At 41.6% G+C, this 15,801-nt stretch overlaps 1 protein-coding gene across 1 annotated transcript in view; it reads left to right on the top strand.

Annotated features, from left to right (window-relative positions):
* The window catches only part of TENM1 (teneurin transmembrane protein 1), a 388,806-nt gene that overhangs the window by 48,378 nt on the left and 324,627 nt on the right, over nt 1-15,801 (top strand). The window contains exon 3 of the mRNA XM_077825959.1: nt 15,080-15,340. Coding sequence (XP_077682085.1) covers nt 15,080-15,340 — 261 coding nt within the window. The remainder of the gene's footprint in view (nt 1-15,079; nt 15,341-15,801) is intronic.

The raw sequence follows: 15,801 nt of genomic DNA on the forward strand, positions 1-15,801 counted from the left end.
TCGCTCTGACAGGCTGTCAAGGGGAATGAATTCCAAAGGCAGGGGGTCCTAAACTGAGAGGGAGCCCTGCCACTGCTCTTGGAAGGTTCAGTAGCTGTGCGAGTTGAGAGCCTCCCAGCTGCGAGTTGAAACCTCCCAGCTGATCTTAACTGCTGTGACAGGATATTGGTGAAAGTCCATTGCTCCAGTATTTTTCTAGTCAACTATAGTTTCTACCATGACAGCATAATGATTTCAGTAGTTTTTGTCTGCATTATAACAAAAGAAGAATTGTGTCTCTCTAGTTTATCATTTAGTAAACAGAGAGGTTAATGCTGATGAGTACATTAGAGATGGGCCCAATTAGAAAACTTGATCGGAACATTCTTGCTTTGGGTGAGTTTGGCTCTAGGTGCTTGGATTCATCTCTGTTACATGTTTTGTTGCAAGTATTTTTTCATAATTTTAAATTTAGAAAATACATTCCAGGCTAGAATGTTGGTAAGTGTAAACTTAGTGAATGAATGAAGATAACTGATTCTGGGTCAAGCTCTGCTCTCAGTTACACTGAGTCAAATCAGCAATTAACTCCATTGGGGAAAATTCATTTAAGATGACTCAGGGAGTGATAAATTATACTTTCCACTCTGGCCTGGCTACCTGCCCTCCATTCAGTTCACTCTGAGAGAAAACAGGTGGGAGTAACACTGATTTCCTTTAAAGCAGCTTTAAATTGAGGTTAGGTCTCCATCCCTACTGATGGACTCTGATAAGGGAACGTATGGAGTTACTCCATGACCCCTGTTTTATCAGTGGCACCTGTTCTTTGTGCTGTGTGGCTCTGCAACAAGTCCCCCAGAGAAGGAAAAGTGTGGCATATTTCTAGCATTACCATATCTGCAACAGACTTTCCACCACCAGGGATATTTGCCAGGTATGAACTGGACCAGATTCTCAGGGTGTATAAATCAATGTAGCACCATTGTCTGGCCACCTGGTTTCAGAGGAGTTAGGCTGCATTTACACCAGTGTAAATTAAATCATAATTTGGGCTCCTGACCTGTAAATGTGGCATCATCTGTTACTCAATGATGAAAAATTGAACACCAAAGATGTCCATATAACATGGAAGCCAATGTTTAATTTTGTTTACACCATATTTACACTGGTTTAACTTAGAACAGAATCTGTCCTTAGAACGTAATTTATTCCATTGGACTTTACTTGAAAGTAAAGGGAAAAATGCAAAAAAAGTTTTAGAACCTAGAGGTATATTTTTTTCAGCATGTAGACTCATAATGTACATTTTAATTTAGCAGCTGATAAATTAAAATCAAAACTGGTGGGAGAAACTGGCTTTCTTTTTTACACCCTAAGGTCTATCAGAAATTTCTGTAGGTTCAGGCCTAATTTTTTATTCTCTCAATTACGAAAGTTGTTCTGCTTTAATTCTACTTTAGTGTTAAACATTATTCACACAAAAGCTTCATAAAGGTGAAATTAAGATTGCGGGTATATATTGGTAGTTTGAGTGTATCTTTACAGATTGTTAGAATTTAAAATCTAAATAAATCCTGTTAGAAACCCAGCAAATTGAAAATTAAAGTTTAATCTCTCAAACAAGACACTGACTCTCACACAAACAACAACCACAACTTAACTCTGGCCTCTTAGAGTTGCAGCCATATGGTTTCCCAGAATGAAGTTAAAAGTACTATATTACTTATTTTCTATAATTAGTCTTAAGGAATTATATTTGTTCATTTGAACATCTTTCAGGGAGAAAAGTCAAATAATAGAGAAATGGAGCTATCTGCCATGGAAAACTTGATTTATGGATTAGCTGTACAAATCTTCATGAATGTTTGGCCTTGACATTTTTTAAAAATACAAACGTAATGAAGTCTACAGGCTATGACTGTGGTATATTTAATTTTGAAAAGATGAATGGCTCCATAATCTATTGCTTTCTTAAAGTGTGATTTAGCCACACATTTATGGATGCAAACCTTTTTATTGGAAAATGGCTTTTAAAAACCAAAGATTCCTATAAAATTGTACGCAGGAAGGACTAATAATGCTTTAGTAATACTCAAGTTAATGAAACACCATCTGCTTTCAAACAACTGAAAAGTGCCTGCAACTTTAACTTCACCTGAACAAAGTTTTTGTGTGTGGAATTTATTTGGTCCAAATAAATGGTCCAAAGGACTGATGGAGTAAAAACCCCATTCCTGCAAATGCAAAGAGGCTCACAAGCGTGGAGGCTTTCTCCAGTAGATGCTAGGACAGCGGCAGGCAAACTTTTTGGCCTGAGGGCCGCATCGGGTTTCTGAAATTGTATGGAGGGCCGGTTAGGCTGTGCCTCCCCAAACACCCAGGCATAGCCTGGCCCCTGCCCCATATCCGACCCCCCCACTTCTCGCCCCCTGACAGCTCCCCCAGGACTCCTGCCCCATCCAACCCTCCCTGTTCCCTGACGGCCCCCCGGGGACCCGTGTCCCATCCACCCCCCATGCTCTCGGTCCCCTAACTTCCCCCCGCTTCCCCATCCAACCCCCCCTCCTTCCTGAATGCCCCCTGGGACTCCTGCCCCATCCAACCACCCCTTCTCCCTGACCACCACCGGACCCTTTGCCCCTAACTGCCCCCTGACCCTAACTGCCCCCCCACCCCATTCAACCCCCCCTCCTTCCTGACTGCCCCCCCAGACCCCTGTCCCATCCACCACCTCCCCTCCCTGTCCCCTGACCGCCTCCTGGCACCCCATCCAACCCCTCCTCTCCTTCCTGACTGCCCCCCCAGGACCCCTAGCTCCATTCAACCCCCCTGTTCCCTGCCCTCTGACTGCCCTGACCCCTATCCACGCCCCTGACCGCCTCCTGATCTCCCCTGCCCTCGATCCACCCCCCCCTCTGCTCCCTGCCTCCTTACCGCACTGCCTGGAGCACCGGTGGCTGGCAGCGCAGCTGCACCACGAAAGGCAGCCACACTGTGCAGCACAGAGCACCGGGTCAGGCCGGGCTCTGCAGCCCCACCGCCCAGAGCATTGCGGCTGCATGGCTGCAGGGGAGGGGCTGGGGGCTAGCCTCCTGGGCCAGGATGTGGCCCGCAGGCCATAGTTTGCCCACCTCTGTGCTGGGAGATGTCAAGCTTAAAGGGGGAAATGACCATTCAGTCTGATGATTACCAAGTCTCTTGTTAACCTTAGTTTTCATTCACCACCTTGCACCTGATACTGCAGAACTGCTAAGGACTACAAAAAGCTCATCACCCTCCTGAAAATCTTAGTTGGTGCTCAGGCTCAGAGTTTTTCTGTAGAATAGAGGAGGTGCATTTATTCATTTATTTACTTAGATTTAAATAATAATTAAAAGATGCCTATACAAGGTTTTAGGCATGTTAACCCAGCAAAACCTTAGCAATATTTTAAAAAAAGAATGTGACTTCCCTTCTGCTTAATACCTGAAGGACTGGGGATGAAGAGGGGTGGAAATGTGGTTGACAGGAGAACCATGGTCAACAGGACTCAGGATAGAACCTCACCACCTGTCCTGCTACTCCACAATTCTCATAGAGAGGGTCTGCGGAGTGAAGAACCCCTTTCCCACTTACCGTTTACTCCCCAAGCCCAGGTAGCAGTGCTCAGGGAATGAAGACTCTCTCCCACCCCTCTGATTTGCCTAATCTGCATGCTTTAGGATGCTTGTCAGTGCTCTGACTGACTCCAGCTCCCTTCACATACAAGTTTAGAAGGTTTATTAGATTGTTTGCTCTTTGGAGCAGGGATTGTCTGTTTTTATGAGTTTCTGCAGTGCCGAATACAATGGGGCCCAGGTCCATTACTATGGACTACTAGGTACTGCTACAATATAAATAATAGGGGGTCATCTCATGAACCTTATGAGCTCACGTAGTATGGAGGGTAGCTCAATCACTCAGGAGGTGAAGAAGTTGCCTCTGAGAGCCAGAGTAATTCAGAAGTGTTTTAAAAGGGTGTGGCTTCCTGGTGAAATAAGGCTTATCTTCTTTTATGAGGCCAGACACTGGTTCTTTCTCTTCTTCAGGAGCATGCAGAGAAGAAAACACTCTAGTACAGATAATATAGATTTAGCATAGTTTAGGGCCCTGAAACAGCCAGAACCTCTCTCTGGTAACCATGAAGTAATTTGGCTCATCTGTCAAGAGCTTTTCCGGATACAAGGTCCCCTTTTCCTCTCTCTCTCTCTCTCTCTCTCTCTCTCTGAATCCTATTAAATAATTCCAAACCCTTTGCCTTCCTAAGGCAACAGCTCTGAGATAGGGGTCTTATATACTTATTTCTTTCCTTGTTTTCCTCCTGCTAAAATAGTTGCTATTCCTGATCTGCTAAAAGTGTAAAATAATTATAAAAATAAGATTCATGTTTTCAGTAAAATGAAGCGACATAACACTGCTGGGATTAAATTCTCTGAGAATTAGTACAGTACTTTAAAACAATATATAAAAATGTATTGGGCTAATATAGAAGAAAGGAGACACTAAAGCATGGGTATATCAGAATTCTGTTTATTCTGCTAACCTTCTGTGACAGGAAGGTGGCTTGTGCTCCCTTAGGTTGCCTTCTTATTCTCCCTTGACATCTTTTGGTGGCTAGCTCTGGAAAGAGAATTAAGAAAATAAGTTAAATGGGTAAGGAAAATAAAGGGAACAAGAGAAAAGTTGAAGTACCCCCAAAGAAAACATTTATTTACATTAAAAATGGTCTAAAGGACTGATGGAGATCCATGTAGCATGGATTTAATGCAAAAACATATAATAAACCCAGCAAATCTATTAAAATAACACATAAATTTATGCATGTTAAGGGATGGGTGATATTTGAATAAGTGGCAATGGAAAGCGGATGTATAAAGGCAAAATAATACTCTATTTCATATGCTTTGTGGCCTTCTCTCTCCCTCAATGGCTTCTTGTGTATATACTCTCCAGAGTTTAATGTCTTTAAATATTCTCATTAACCCCACCCACCAGCATGAGTATGACAACCAAACAAGTACAGAACTTGAGATGTAAAAACAAAGATGTGCTGGGTTATTTTGCAGACTGTATTAGATAAATGATCTTATGGAGGTCTTTGGTTATCCCTACATGTTTAATACTCTAGCCCAATGTACAACCAGTAAACCGTACGACCCTGGTAAGAAATGAGAAATTTTAAGGGCCATTGAGCACTCTGGATTTGCAGTGTTCAACAGCCCTCAAAATTTCTCATTTAGGATAGAACTTAGGATGGTCTTGATCTCATCCAAAAATCGATGGAAAATTCACTCCCTCCCTCTGATTTAAATTCCTGTCAGAGTGATAGGAAAGTATGTGTGCTTGCTCCCTCTCTCTCTCTGCGTTTAAGTATTATGGTACAAATGGCTGACTTTGTAGGGTTTTGTCTATTTTCATTTTGAAATTTCTAAAATGCTTTCACCATACAATCTCCTGGCACAAGTACAAAATGGGAAACAATATACCGTACCTATTTCATTGATAAATATCAACCTGAACAGCCTCCCAGCCTTGAAAATTCCATGTTCATGCCTGTATTCCTGCTATCTACCCTTCCAGACAAAAGCTTGGTAAATAGATGGACATGATACTATGCCACAGAGGTAAAAATTCTGAGGTTTTGTTAGCCCTGGAATTCACTTCCCTCATTAGGCTCTTGCCTTAACCTGAGATTGGCTTGCCACCAAGCCCCAGATATTCCGTTCAGGATTGGTGATAAAGGCATCTCATCTGTTCTCAACTGATCTCCAGTTTAGGGGAGGAGAGTTCAGAGGAGGATTAACATAAGGTGAATACTGGGGACTTAACTCCCTCTGTCATTTGCGTTTGTTTCCCCTTTGTGAGCTGACTGAGCATTTCCTTCAGTTTTCTATTTAAAAACACACTAAATTTTACGTTACACAGATAGAGGAATTGGTACATTATTAGTTCAAGAACTGTTATTTTTAATCTGAAAAATACCTGTGATAAAGTAACTTTGTGAATATATTCAGTTCAAAACTCAACACTTCTAGCATATGCCTTTGAATCCAAAATAAGTTAGTTTACTAATTGTTTGCCAGAAGTGTTCATAAAACGTGTGGCACAGCAACCTGTGGACTCACAAAGGACAGCAGATTCTTTAGCGTTTTATTAATAGTGTGGGGTTCTAGACTAGCAGATTCTCTTTAACTAGGTATTATTAAAAACAAAATGGACAGCTTTAAGTGAACAAGGGTATTTGGAAGGAAACTGACCAATGGGTCAGTTTATTCACTTGCCTTATTCTTTTCTTTCCACTTCTTTTTGATGGTATCCTTTGTTCTTCAGTTTGGATAATGATCCTCACTAGTTTGTTCTTTGTGAGATAAAACCCTAATTCTGCCGTCTTTACTTGGGTAAAACTCACATCCTTCTGTGTAGGGAAAGGCTGCCAATGCCTTGCAGAGGGTCTCCTCCTGCTTGCAGCTCAGTGAAGACAGAAACCAGATATTTCAATCTGCATCCCAGAAGACCCCACCAGTTAGTTCTTCCATCATCTGCAGGTAGAATCCACCAATCCTATATTTCTGAGTTTGCTCATGTAACAACAAGATATTTTAAGTATGATTCTAAAATAGCTGATCATGGCAATAAACTATGATCAATTATACTTTGTTTTGCTTTTGACTCTCTCTAAGCATAAACATGGCTGAGAAACAACAACATGGGCATTTGTAGTCACAAATCTCCATTGTTAGTGATCTTTGTAAGCTATGGCTAAAAAAGACTGCCCATCTAAAACCATGATTGGATATGCTGGTCTAGGATACTTGTAGTAAGATTAGGGTTGTCGATTAATCACAGTTAACTCTCACGATTAACAATACAATACCAATTGAAATTTATTAAATACTTGGATGTTTTTCTACATTTTCAAATATATTGATTTCAGTTACAACACAGAATACAAAGTGTATAGTGCTCACCTTATATTCTTATATTTGATTCCAAATATTGCACTGTAAAAGTGATAAACAAAAGAAATAGTATTTTTCATTTCACCTCATACAAGTACTGTAGTGTGATCTCTTTATCATGAAAGTGTAACTTACAAATGTAGATTTTTTTTACATAACTACACTCAAAAACAAAACAATGTAAAACTTTAGAACCTACAAGTCCACTCAGTCCTACTTCTTGTTCAGCCAGTTGCTAAAACAAACAAGTTTGTTTTACATTTACGGAGATAATGCTGCCCGCTTCTTATTTATGTCATCTGAAAGTGATAACAGGCATTCACATGGCACTTTTGTTGCAAGGTATTTATCACAGGTATTGCAAGGTATCACAGGCGTTGCAAGGTATTTACAGGTATTGCAAGGTGCCAAATAATGCCAAACATTCATACGCCCCTCCATGCTTCAACCACCATTTCACAGGGTATGCTGATGACGCTCATTAAAAAAAATCATGTGTTAATGAAATTTGTGAATGAATTCATTGGGGGAGAATTGTATGACTCCTGCTTTGTTTTACAAACATTCTGCCATTTATTTCATGTTCTAGCATTCTCAGATCACCTAGCACATGTTGTTCATTTCAAGAACACTTTCACAGCAGATTTGACAAAACGTAAAGAAGGTACCAATGTGAGATTTCTAAAGATAGCTATAGCACTCAACCCAGGTTTAAGAATCTGAAGTGTCTTCCAAAATCTGAGAGGGACAAGGTGTGAAGCATGCTTTCAGAAATCTTAAAAGAGCAACAATCCAATGTGGAAACTATAGAACCCGAACCACCACCAAAAAAAAAATCAACCTTCCGCTGATGGCATCTGACTCAGATGATGAAAATGAACATACATTAGTCTGCACTGCTTTGGATTGTTATCGAGCAGAACCCATCATCAGCATGGACGCATATCCCCTGGAATGGTGGTTGATGCATGAAGGGACATATGAATATTCAGCACACCTTGCACGTAAATATCTTGCGACACCAGCTACAACAATGCCATGTGAACACCTGTTCTCACTTTCAGGTAACATTGTAAACAGGAAGCGGGCAGCATTATCTCCTGCAAATGTAAACAAACTTGTTTGTCTGAGGGACTGGCTAAACAAGAAGTAGGAAGAGTTCTTGTAGGAAGTAGGAAGTTTTACATTGTTTTATTTTTGATTGCAGTTATTTTTTGTACATCATTTGCAAGTTCAACTTTCATGACAAAGAAATTGTACTACAGTACTTGTATTATGTAAACTGAAAAATACTGTTTCTTTTGGTTTTTACAGTGTAAATATTTGTAATCAAAAATAAACATAAAGTGAGCACTGTACATTTTGTAGTCTGTGTTGTAATTGAAATCAATATATTTGAAAATGTAGAAAACATCCAAAAATGTAAATAAATAGTATTCTATTATTGCTTAACAGCACGATAAACCATGATTAATTTTTTTAATGACTTGACAGCCCTAAGTAAAATATAAACTTTGTTAGTGAACAAAAATAGGAAGGACTTGGGAGCTAGGACTTGGGAGTCATCCAGGTTTCTACAAATTCTCTTCTCTTCCATATCTGTAAGGGAAAGCAACACTTTGGAACTTCCTTTTAAGAGAAATTAGGGGGTAACAGCCTCATGAGAGCCCTAGGAAGCCAGGACTTCTGGGGATGCCAAGCTGTCCAGAAGCTAGCCGTAGCCTGTGAGGCTGCATGGCAGAATTTATGTAAATGGGATCTGTGCAGATGATCCCCTGGCTCCTATGGATCCCCTAAGATGTGCACAGATCTGGGATGATTTGTGAGTAAAAAGAAAAGGAGTACTTGTGGCACCTTAGAGACTAACCAATTTATTTGAGCATAAGCTAAAGGAATGGATTCTCCAATTTTTTCCACAGGGGTATGCCACTCCTCACAATGAAAAAGTGAACAGAAAACTTCACAAATTGAAACTCATAGAAAGTTATTCCTAAACATTTAGGGGACAATGAACCCACAACTGAAAAAGCCCTGAAATTAGATACACCTTTTGACCACCCGTCAGGCATTATCTTCACTGGAATTTTAGCCACCAAAATAGCTGCACTGGGGCAAATACCTAGTGTGGACACAATTTACACCAGTTTTTGCAAATCCAAACTCTGAATTGTAGTTCCATTGGTGGCTAAAATTCCAGTGTAGTCAAGACTTCAGAAATACTGTGTGGGCTGGGAGTGCTTCCTTCAACGGACAAGGAGCTATAATGCTTTACTTCCTCCAATGGACAAGGAGCTATAATGCTTTAAGAGCTGAATGGATGTGGGGCAGAGACAAGGGCAGTGGAGGGGGTGGGGGGGAGAGGGCAGGAGGCAGGTTCTATTGGCTGCCAGTTCAGTTACCAGATTACAATACCAAAGTGAACATCTCACAAAGAATTGCCAAAGCATCATTACCCAGTAGAGAGTAAAATATTCTATTCTGCCCATTTGTACATTTTTCCTTCACAAAACAATAATTTTTTTAAAGGAGAAATTGGAATTTGCCATCTTATCCATTAGTAAATTTGAATTATGATGAATTTTCTTCATTTCCCAATAACATAAAATATTTCTAAATTCCCATTTATATTTCCATATTTATGTTTATGTATACCAGGGTTCAAAGGTCACATTGTTTCTTAGCATCAAAGCTGGAGCTAGCTATACCACAGCAGTCCTGTGATGATTTTTCATATTTATTTTATATATTCTTGTACCTTTTCCCCCAACACATAATTTGTGTAAAACTTGGATTTTGTATGAATGTCCTCTAATTTCTCCTGAGACTATAGCTTTTTGGTAAGAAGAGACCTGTCATAAATCCACTTGAACTTTATCTCCCTTAGGGAATATTGGAGTATTTTAGGTAACAAGATTAGATGTGCAAAGCTAAAAAAAACAACCACTTTCGGCACTATAAGTGCTTTGCAGAAAATGCATCCTATGGGAGTTAAAACCCTACAAAAGCTTGTATATTTAAGGAAATATTCTGTGTATCCAAGGAAAGTGTTACAATTCAATTGAATATCAATTGTTGTACACAAAAGTAAATTTGTTTTGCTCCATCTCAACAAAAAATATCTAAAATAGTGAATTCATTAGCTGCTACTTTCTGAATTAATATATAGACTGAGGGGTAAATTCTGCCCTTTGTAAATGTGTGTAATCTAATTAGCATTAGTGAGATTTCCTGGGCTGAATTCATCACTTGGTTTCTGCCAGTGCAAACTGACGGAACCTGGGCTGCAGGCTGCCAGTGGCAAACAAGCTGCCTGGAGTCAGACACAGCAGAATAAGCTGCCTGTAGCCCAAGCTCCACTGGGGGCATGGACCCAGCTAGCACAGCCCACAGAGTTACTAAAGTGTTAGCACTTACTAAGGATGCTTTTTGACTGATGAGAGAAAGTAAGGGCTGCTTTGAAAGAGAAGCAGGGTATGAAAAATGTTTCAGCTCCTTGTCTGAGCTACCTGATAGTTGATAGAGGGGAGAGTAGCTTGGTAGAGCACCTTGCAGAAATGCAGGATTCAAGATAGGAACAAAGGTACCTTGTCTATCCACCCTCTGCCAAAAATAGAGAATGAAAAATGCTGCAAGATTGCCAAATTTAAAACAAACAAACAAACATGAAAAACAACCAAAGAGCCTCATCACATGCCTGCAGTCCTGATACAGGCAAAACTGACGTTGACTTCAGTGGGGATTCTGTGTGCATAGAGATTGCCGCGGTATCCTATAATCTCATTAAAATATTGGCAAGATTCTGATCTCAGTTACACTGATGAAATCCCCAAATCAGTGGACTTATTCTGTATTTATGGAATAATTGAGATTGGAAGCTAGCCCTGTAGTTAATTCTCCTGGAAAGACATTATTACATCGAGGAGTAAGTAAAGAAAAATATTTTACATCTTTAAATAAAAATTGTACTTCATGTAGTAAAATTATTTATTTTTCAAAAGTATCGTCTCATGGCAGTTATAACATCCAGTCTTGAGTGAGACTGCAACCGACCAAATGTCTGAGGCTAATCTGACCACCTCTGAGGCCTTTTCTACACTACGGGGGGAGAGCGATCTAAATTACGCAACTTCAGCTATGTGAATAACATAGCTGAAGTCAGCATACTTAGATCTACTTATTGCAGGGTCTACACTATTCTATGTCAGCGGGAGACACTCTCCTGTCGACTCCCCTTGCACTTCTCGTTCAAGTGGAGTACAGGAGTCGATGGGAGAGTGATCTGTGGTTGATCTAGTGGGTCTTCACTAGACCCGCTAAATAGACTGCTGATGCATCGATCCCCGTGCATCGATCCCCTGGTAAATGCAGACAAGCTCTGAGTCTTGCATCTTTTATAAACAAATCTCTTCCTTTCCTTTGATAATTGTGGATTTTATATAAATAGAGGATATTCATTTCTTCCACTTTTCTGATGCTACCTGCTGAAACTCTGACTAACTGTTGTAATACGTTGATTCAGTAGAAACTATCCATGGGTTTCTCCACAGATTTGACAAAGATTGTTTCCACTGCTGACTGTGAGCTAATCATCAGTGACTTTTTGCCCTTTAACATTTTTTTGATGTTTAACTCAGAGCCAAAGCTCTGACAAAGCCAAATGTCAACTTCAACTTCTTATGCCATTTAATCAGAATTTTAAATTGGCTGTTACACTCATTTTTTGGTAATAGATGATTGTGTCCGCAAAGAATTGGGTGAAAGCCTAGCATCTGCAATCCACATTTAAACAAGTAGCCTGGTTTCCTTATCTCATTTAGTTTTCATGTCACTGATATCTCGTTATAGCTGTGTAGCACTTTAGTTGGCTAATTATTAGCCCTATTTTGAACTCAGTCATAAATACTGGTATATAGCTCTTGGTCCTCCATATTTGTACGACACTGGGCAATAAAGTATTTTTATTAACTTACTGTGTTGTAAGTAGATGAAAGTAAATGCAATGATAATTTGCAGTAAGTTAATGGTAGATGATTATTTGTCAAGAAAAAAACATCTGAAATGTTCATCTTGTGCACAGAGAAGGTGGTTGGGACCATAGTGCATTACATATGGCTTTCTTAACCCAACACTAGACTCAGATGTTCAAAATCTGGCCCTGCTAAAGTTCATTCTGGCCCTGCTGAAGCAAAACTCTCCTGAACCTCAAAGGGAACAAGATTTAGCCCATATTCTCTAATTTGACTACAAAGAGCTCAGAGTTTCTCTCTCAGATGTATGGTACACATAATTAAAATTAAAGACTAAAATTGAACAGTGCTCCATATCAGAAGCCATTCTCAGTCAGAGCGATATAAAATATATTGTAAATGTACCCAACGATTTTTCACCAGGGTGGAACTCTGAGTATTCCAGATGAGATTTGGGAACCTCATAGAAAAATAGGGCGTCTTGGGACCACACAGCATCTGCTCACAGTACTTGAGCTTTCGTAGTGGAGGTTATAAGGGTGCATGCAGTCTAATGTGCATCAGGGAAGACCATTCCCAGACTGGTGTTTAGAATTACATGTCTTTTATGTCTTGGGCTCAAAAAGACAAGCACAGTGGGAGGTACAGAAGCTTGGCACCTTTTGAAATCAGGCAGTTTAGCAATACAGGAGCCTAACTTTAGGTGCCTAGGTTTGTAAATTTTGGCCAAGACCTTCAGGGAAGTCACCAAGGTTTTTGTAGCCTTTGAGGGAATGCCCTTTCCACTCAGTGCCTGTCAAATGGATTAGGCTGGACACTGAGGCTTTAAGCTAGGGTGAGCATTAAGCCTCCCTCCACATGAATGGCCTGCATCTAATGCAGGAGTTGTCAGACTTTATTGCACCATGACCCCCCCTTCTTGCTGGGGGGAGAGAGGGCTGCAGCCTGAGCCCCATTGCCTCAGATGGAGGTGGAGCTCAGGCTTCAGCTTCAGCCCTGGGTCCCAGCAGGTCTAATGCTGACCCTGGTGACCCCATTAAAATGGGGTTGCGACCCACTTAGGGTTTCTGACCTAAGTTCCCCATAAGCTGAGTGTCCATGCAGCCGCCTATTTAGTGCCACACAGGTGCTCAGGAAACCTGCCTGGGGACCTGCCATGGCTGGGGAGAGCGCCCCTCCCCCAGCTCTAACCTAGCTCGGCCCTCAACCTGCAATGCCCGGGGTGGCCCCCTGCCCCCAACTATGCCGCTGCGCAGACCCAGACCCAGGCAGCTCGGCCCGGCCCCGGAGCCAGCCACGGCGGCCTGGCCCAAACCCAGCCATGGCAGCCCAGAGTGGCATGGCCCGGCGCGGCCCGGACCCAGCCATGGTAGGGGCGGCCTGGCCCGGAGCCAAACATGGCCAGGTTGGCCCGAACCCAGGGCGCCCAACCTGGCTCCAGCTGTGGCAGCCTGGCCCCAGCCAACACAGCATGTCGCAGCCCAGACCCGGCCAGGGCAGCTTGGCCCAAACCCGGGCAGCCGTGCCCGGACCCAGGAATGGCCAGGGCACCTCTTCTCGAACCCAACTCCAACCCAACCCAACTCCGGAGCTTCCGCAGCCGGGGAGAGGCGCCTATCCACCCCAGCCCAGGTGCTGCTGCTGGGAGAGAGAGCTGGGGGGAGTCCTCTCTTCCTGCCATAGCTCCAGAGCACCTTCTCCACCCCGAACCCCTCATCCCCAGCCCCACCTCAGTGCCTGCACCCCCAGCCAGAGCCCTTCCCCACACACCATGGCCCTACCCTTGCCCCAGCCCCTCATCTCTGGCCCCACCCCAGAGCCCACACCCCCAGCCGGAGCCCTCACACTCCTGCACCGCAACCCTATGCCCCAGCCTTGAGCCCCCTCCCACACTCTGAACCCCTCATCCCCACCACATGAATTTTGTTATGTGCACCAATATGGAGGTGATGTGTCAAATAATCATCTACCATTAACTTGCACACATTGGTGCACATAACAAAATTCATTCCACACATGGGTGGGAAAAATTAGAGGGAACACTGGTCCCAACCCACAGTTTGAGAACCGCTGCTCTAATGTTTCCATTATAGAAATTTACAGGGCAGCTACCAGGAATTCTCTATACCGCTGTACACAGCACAACTTTCTCAACTGGGAGTAGGGGTCTGATATTCAATTTCGGAGGTCAATTCTGCAATCCTTTAATGAAAACTCCTCAACCTATGTTTCTGAGAGTCTGTTTTTCCCAGGTGAGGATATGCAGAGGCTATCTCAAAGAAGAAAGATAGGTTACTTGCCTGTGGTTCTTTGAGAGTGTCTCCTCTGCATATTCAGTCCTGCCCACCTTCCACTCTTCTCCAAAGTTCTACTGTTATACAGCTATGCTGTGTGTGGAGTGACTGAAATGGTTGAGGATTGTACAGCCCATTAAAATTGTGGCTCTGATTATTCAGTCCCATAAAGAGGCACTTGTGCTGTCCTAACAGTCAGTGGTTTTCTAGAAAGTTTCTGAAGTTCAGTGGCACTGGAGAACCACATTCTGTAAGTGTGAATATGCAGGGACGGTACGCCCAAAGAACCGTAGTAACTGGTAAGTAAACATTCTTTGTCTCCTGTGGATTTACCAGAGAATTTCAAACAAAGTTTTGTGAATTCCTCATCTTTTACGGACACTGAATTCACCAAACATTTTCCATGACAAAAGATATTGAGTAGGATTCTATTTTGTGGGACTGAATTAATTTTAGAAAAATTTAGGGGGAAAAAATCATGTTGGTGAAATCAGTATATTGGCTTGACATTGTCAGTTGCATACATTATTTGGTGTTCATTCAGCTCTGTGGTAAACTAATGCTACAAAATTTTACTAATTCTTAAATTTGTGTGTGTTGATACTTTAATAATATACATTCCTACCAGAATAGAAGGAATAAAATTAAAATACATTAATACACAATTTACAGCATACATTTAAAAAATTCATTACATTAAGGAACCTCAAAAGGCAAGATCGAGCCCAGAGTCATTGAATCAAAAGACTTTTCTGTATCTGTTGTATTTATAATGCTAAAATAGATTTCCCAAAATGGAGTATGTTAAAGAGAATATTGCTTCTAATCTCAAAATTTTTCTCTGAACATTTGTTTGTTTCAGAGATGGAATTCTGTGAAAATCCACACATCGTGTGCTCTGGCTACCAGACGGACTTGCATGGTGTATCTCAACGTGGTTACCCATTGGAGATGGGTTCAGATGTGGATACTGAGACTGAAGGTGGTGCTTCACCAGATCATACTCTGAGGATGTGGATGACGGGGATGAAATCAGAACACAGTTCCTGTTTGTCAAGCCGGGCAAACTCACCTTTGTCACTCACTGACACTGACCATGAAAGGAAGTCTGATGGAGAGAATGGTAATAAAGCAATCGTATAGTATACTAAAATATAAAGAGCGACTTATTTGAATCTTTTCTTTTCTTGTTTATTTTTCTTCTCTTTCTATAGATACTCATTCTATAGACAAATCAAAAGGCTTAAATTATGTTTATGTTATGTTCATAGTATATACTGAAAATATGAAAGTGAGAAGATGTTTTGGGTTAATTTGTATATTTCCTTTTAACAGTGGAAGCAATGTTAGCTTCCCCTTTGCATAGATTAGGAACATAGGGACTGATCTGAAACCCATTGACATTAACTTTAGTGGTCTTTGGATCAGGCCCTTAATCCTGTAAATGCAGTTGTAGTGGATGTACTTCAAGTAGGAGCTCATTCTGCAAACACTGGCTTCTGGTCATAGTACTTCAGACTGACTAGTTCCAGTTGACTCCAATGGTACTAACCTCAGTTAAAAGTGCTATGCCCAATATTAAGT

This window comes from Eretmochelys imbricata, chromosome 9, assembly GCF_965152235.1.
Source record: "Eretmochelys imbricata isolate rEreImb1 chromosome 9, rEreImb1.hap1, whole genome shotgun sequence".
In the NCBI taxonomy this organism is placed as follows: domain Eukaryota; kingdom Metazoa; phylum Chordata; order Testudines; family Cheloniidae; genus Eretmochelys; species Eretmochelys imbricata.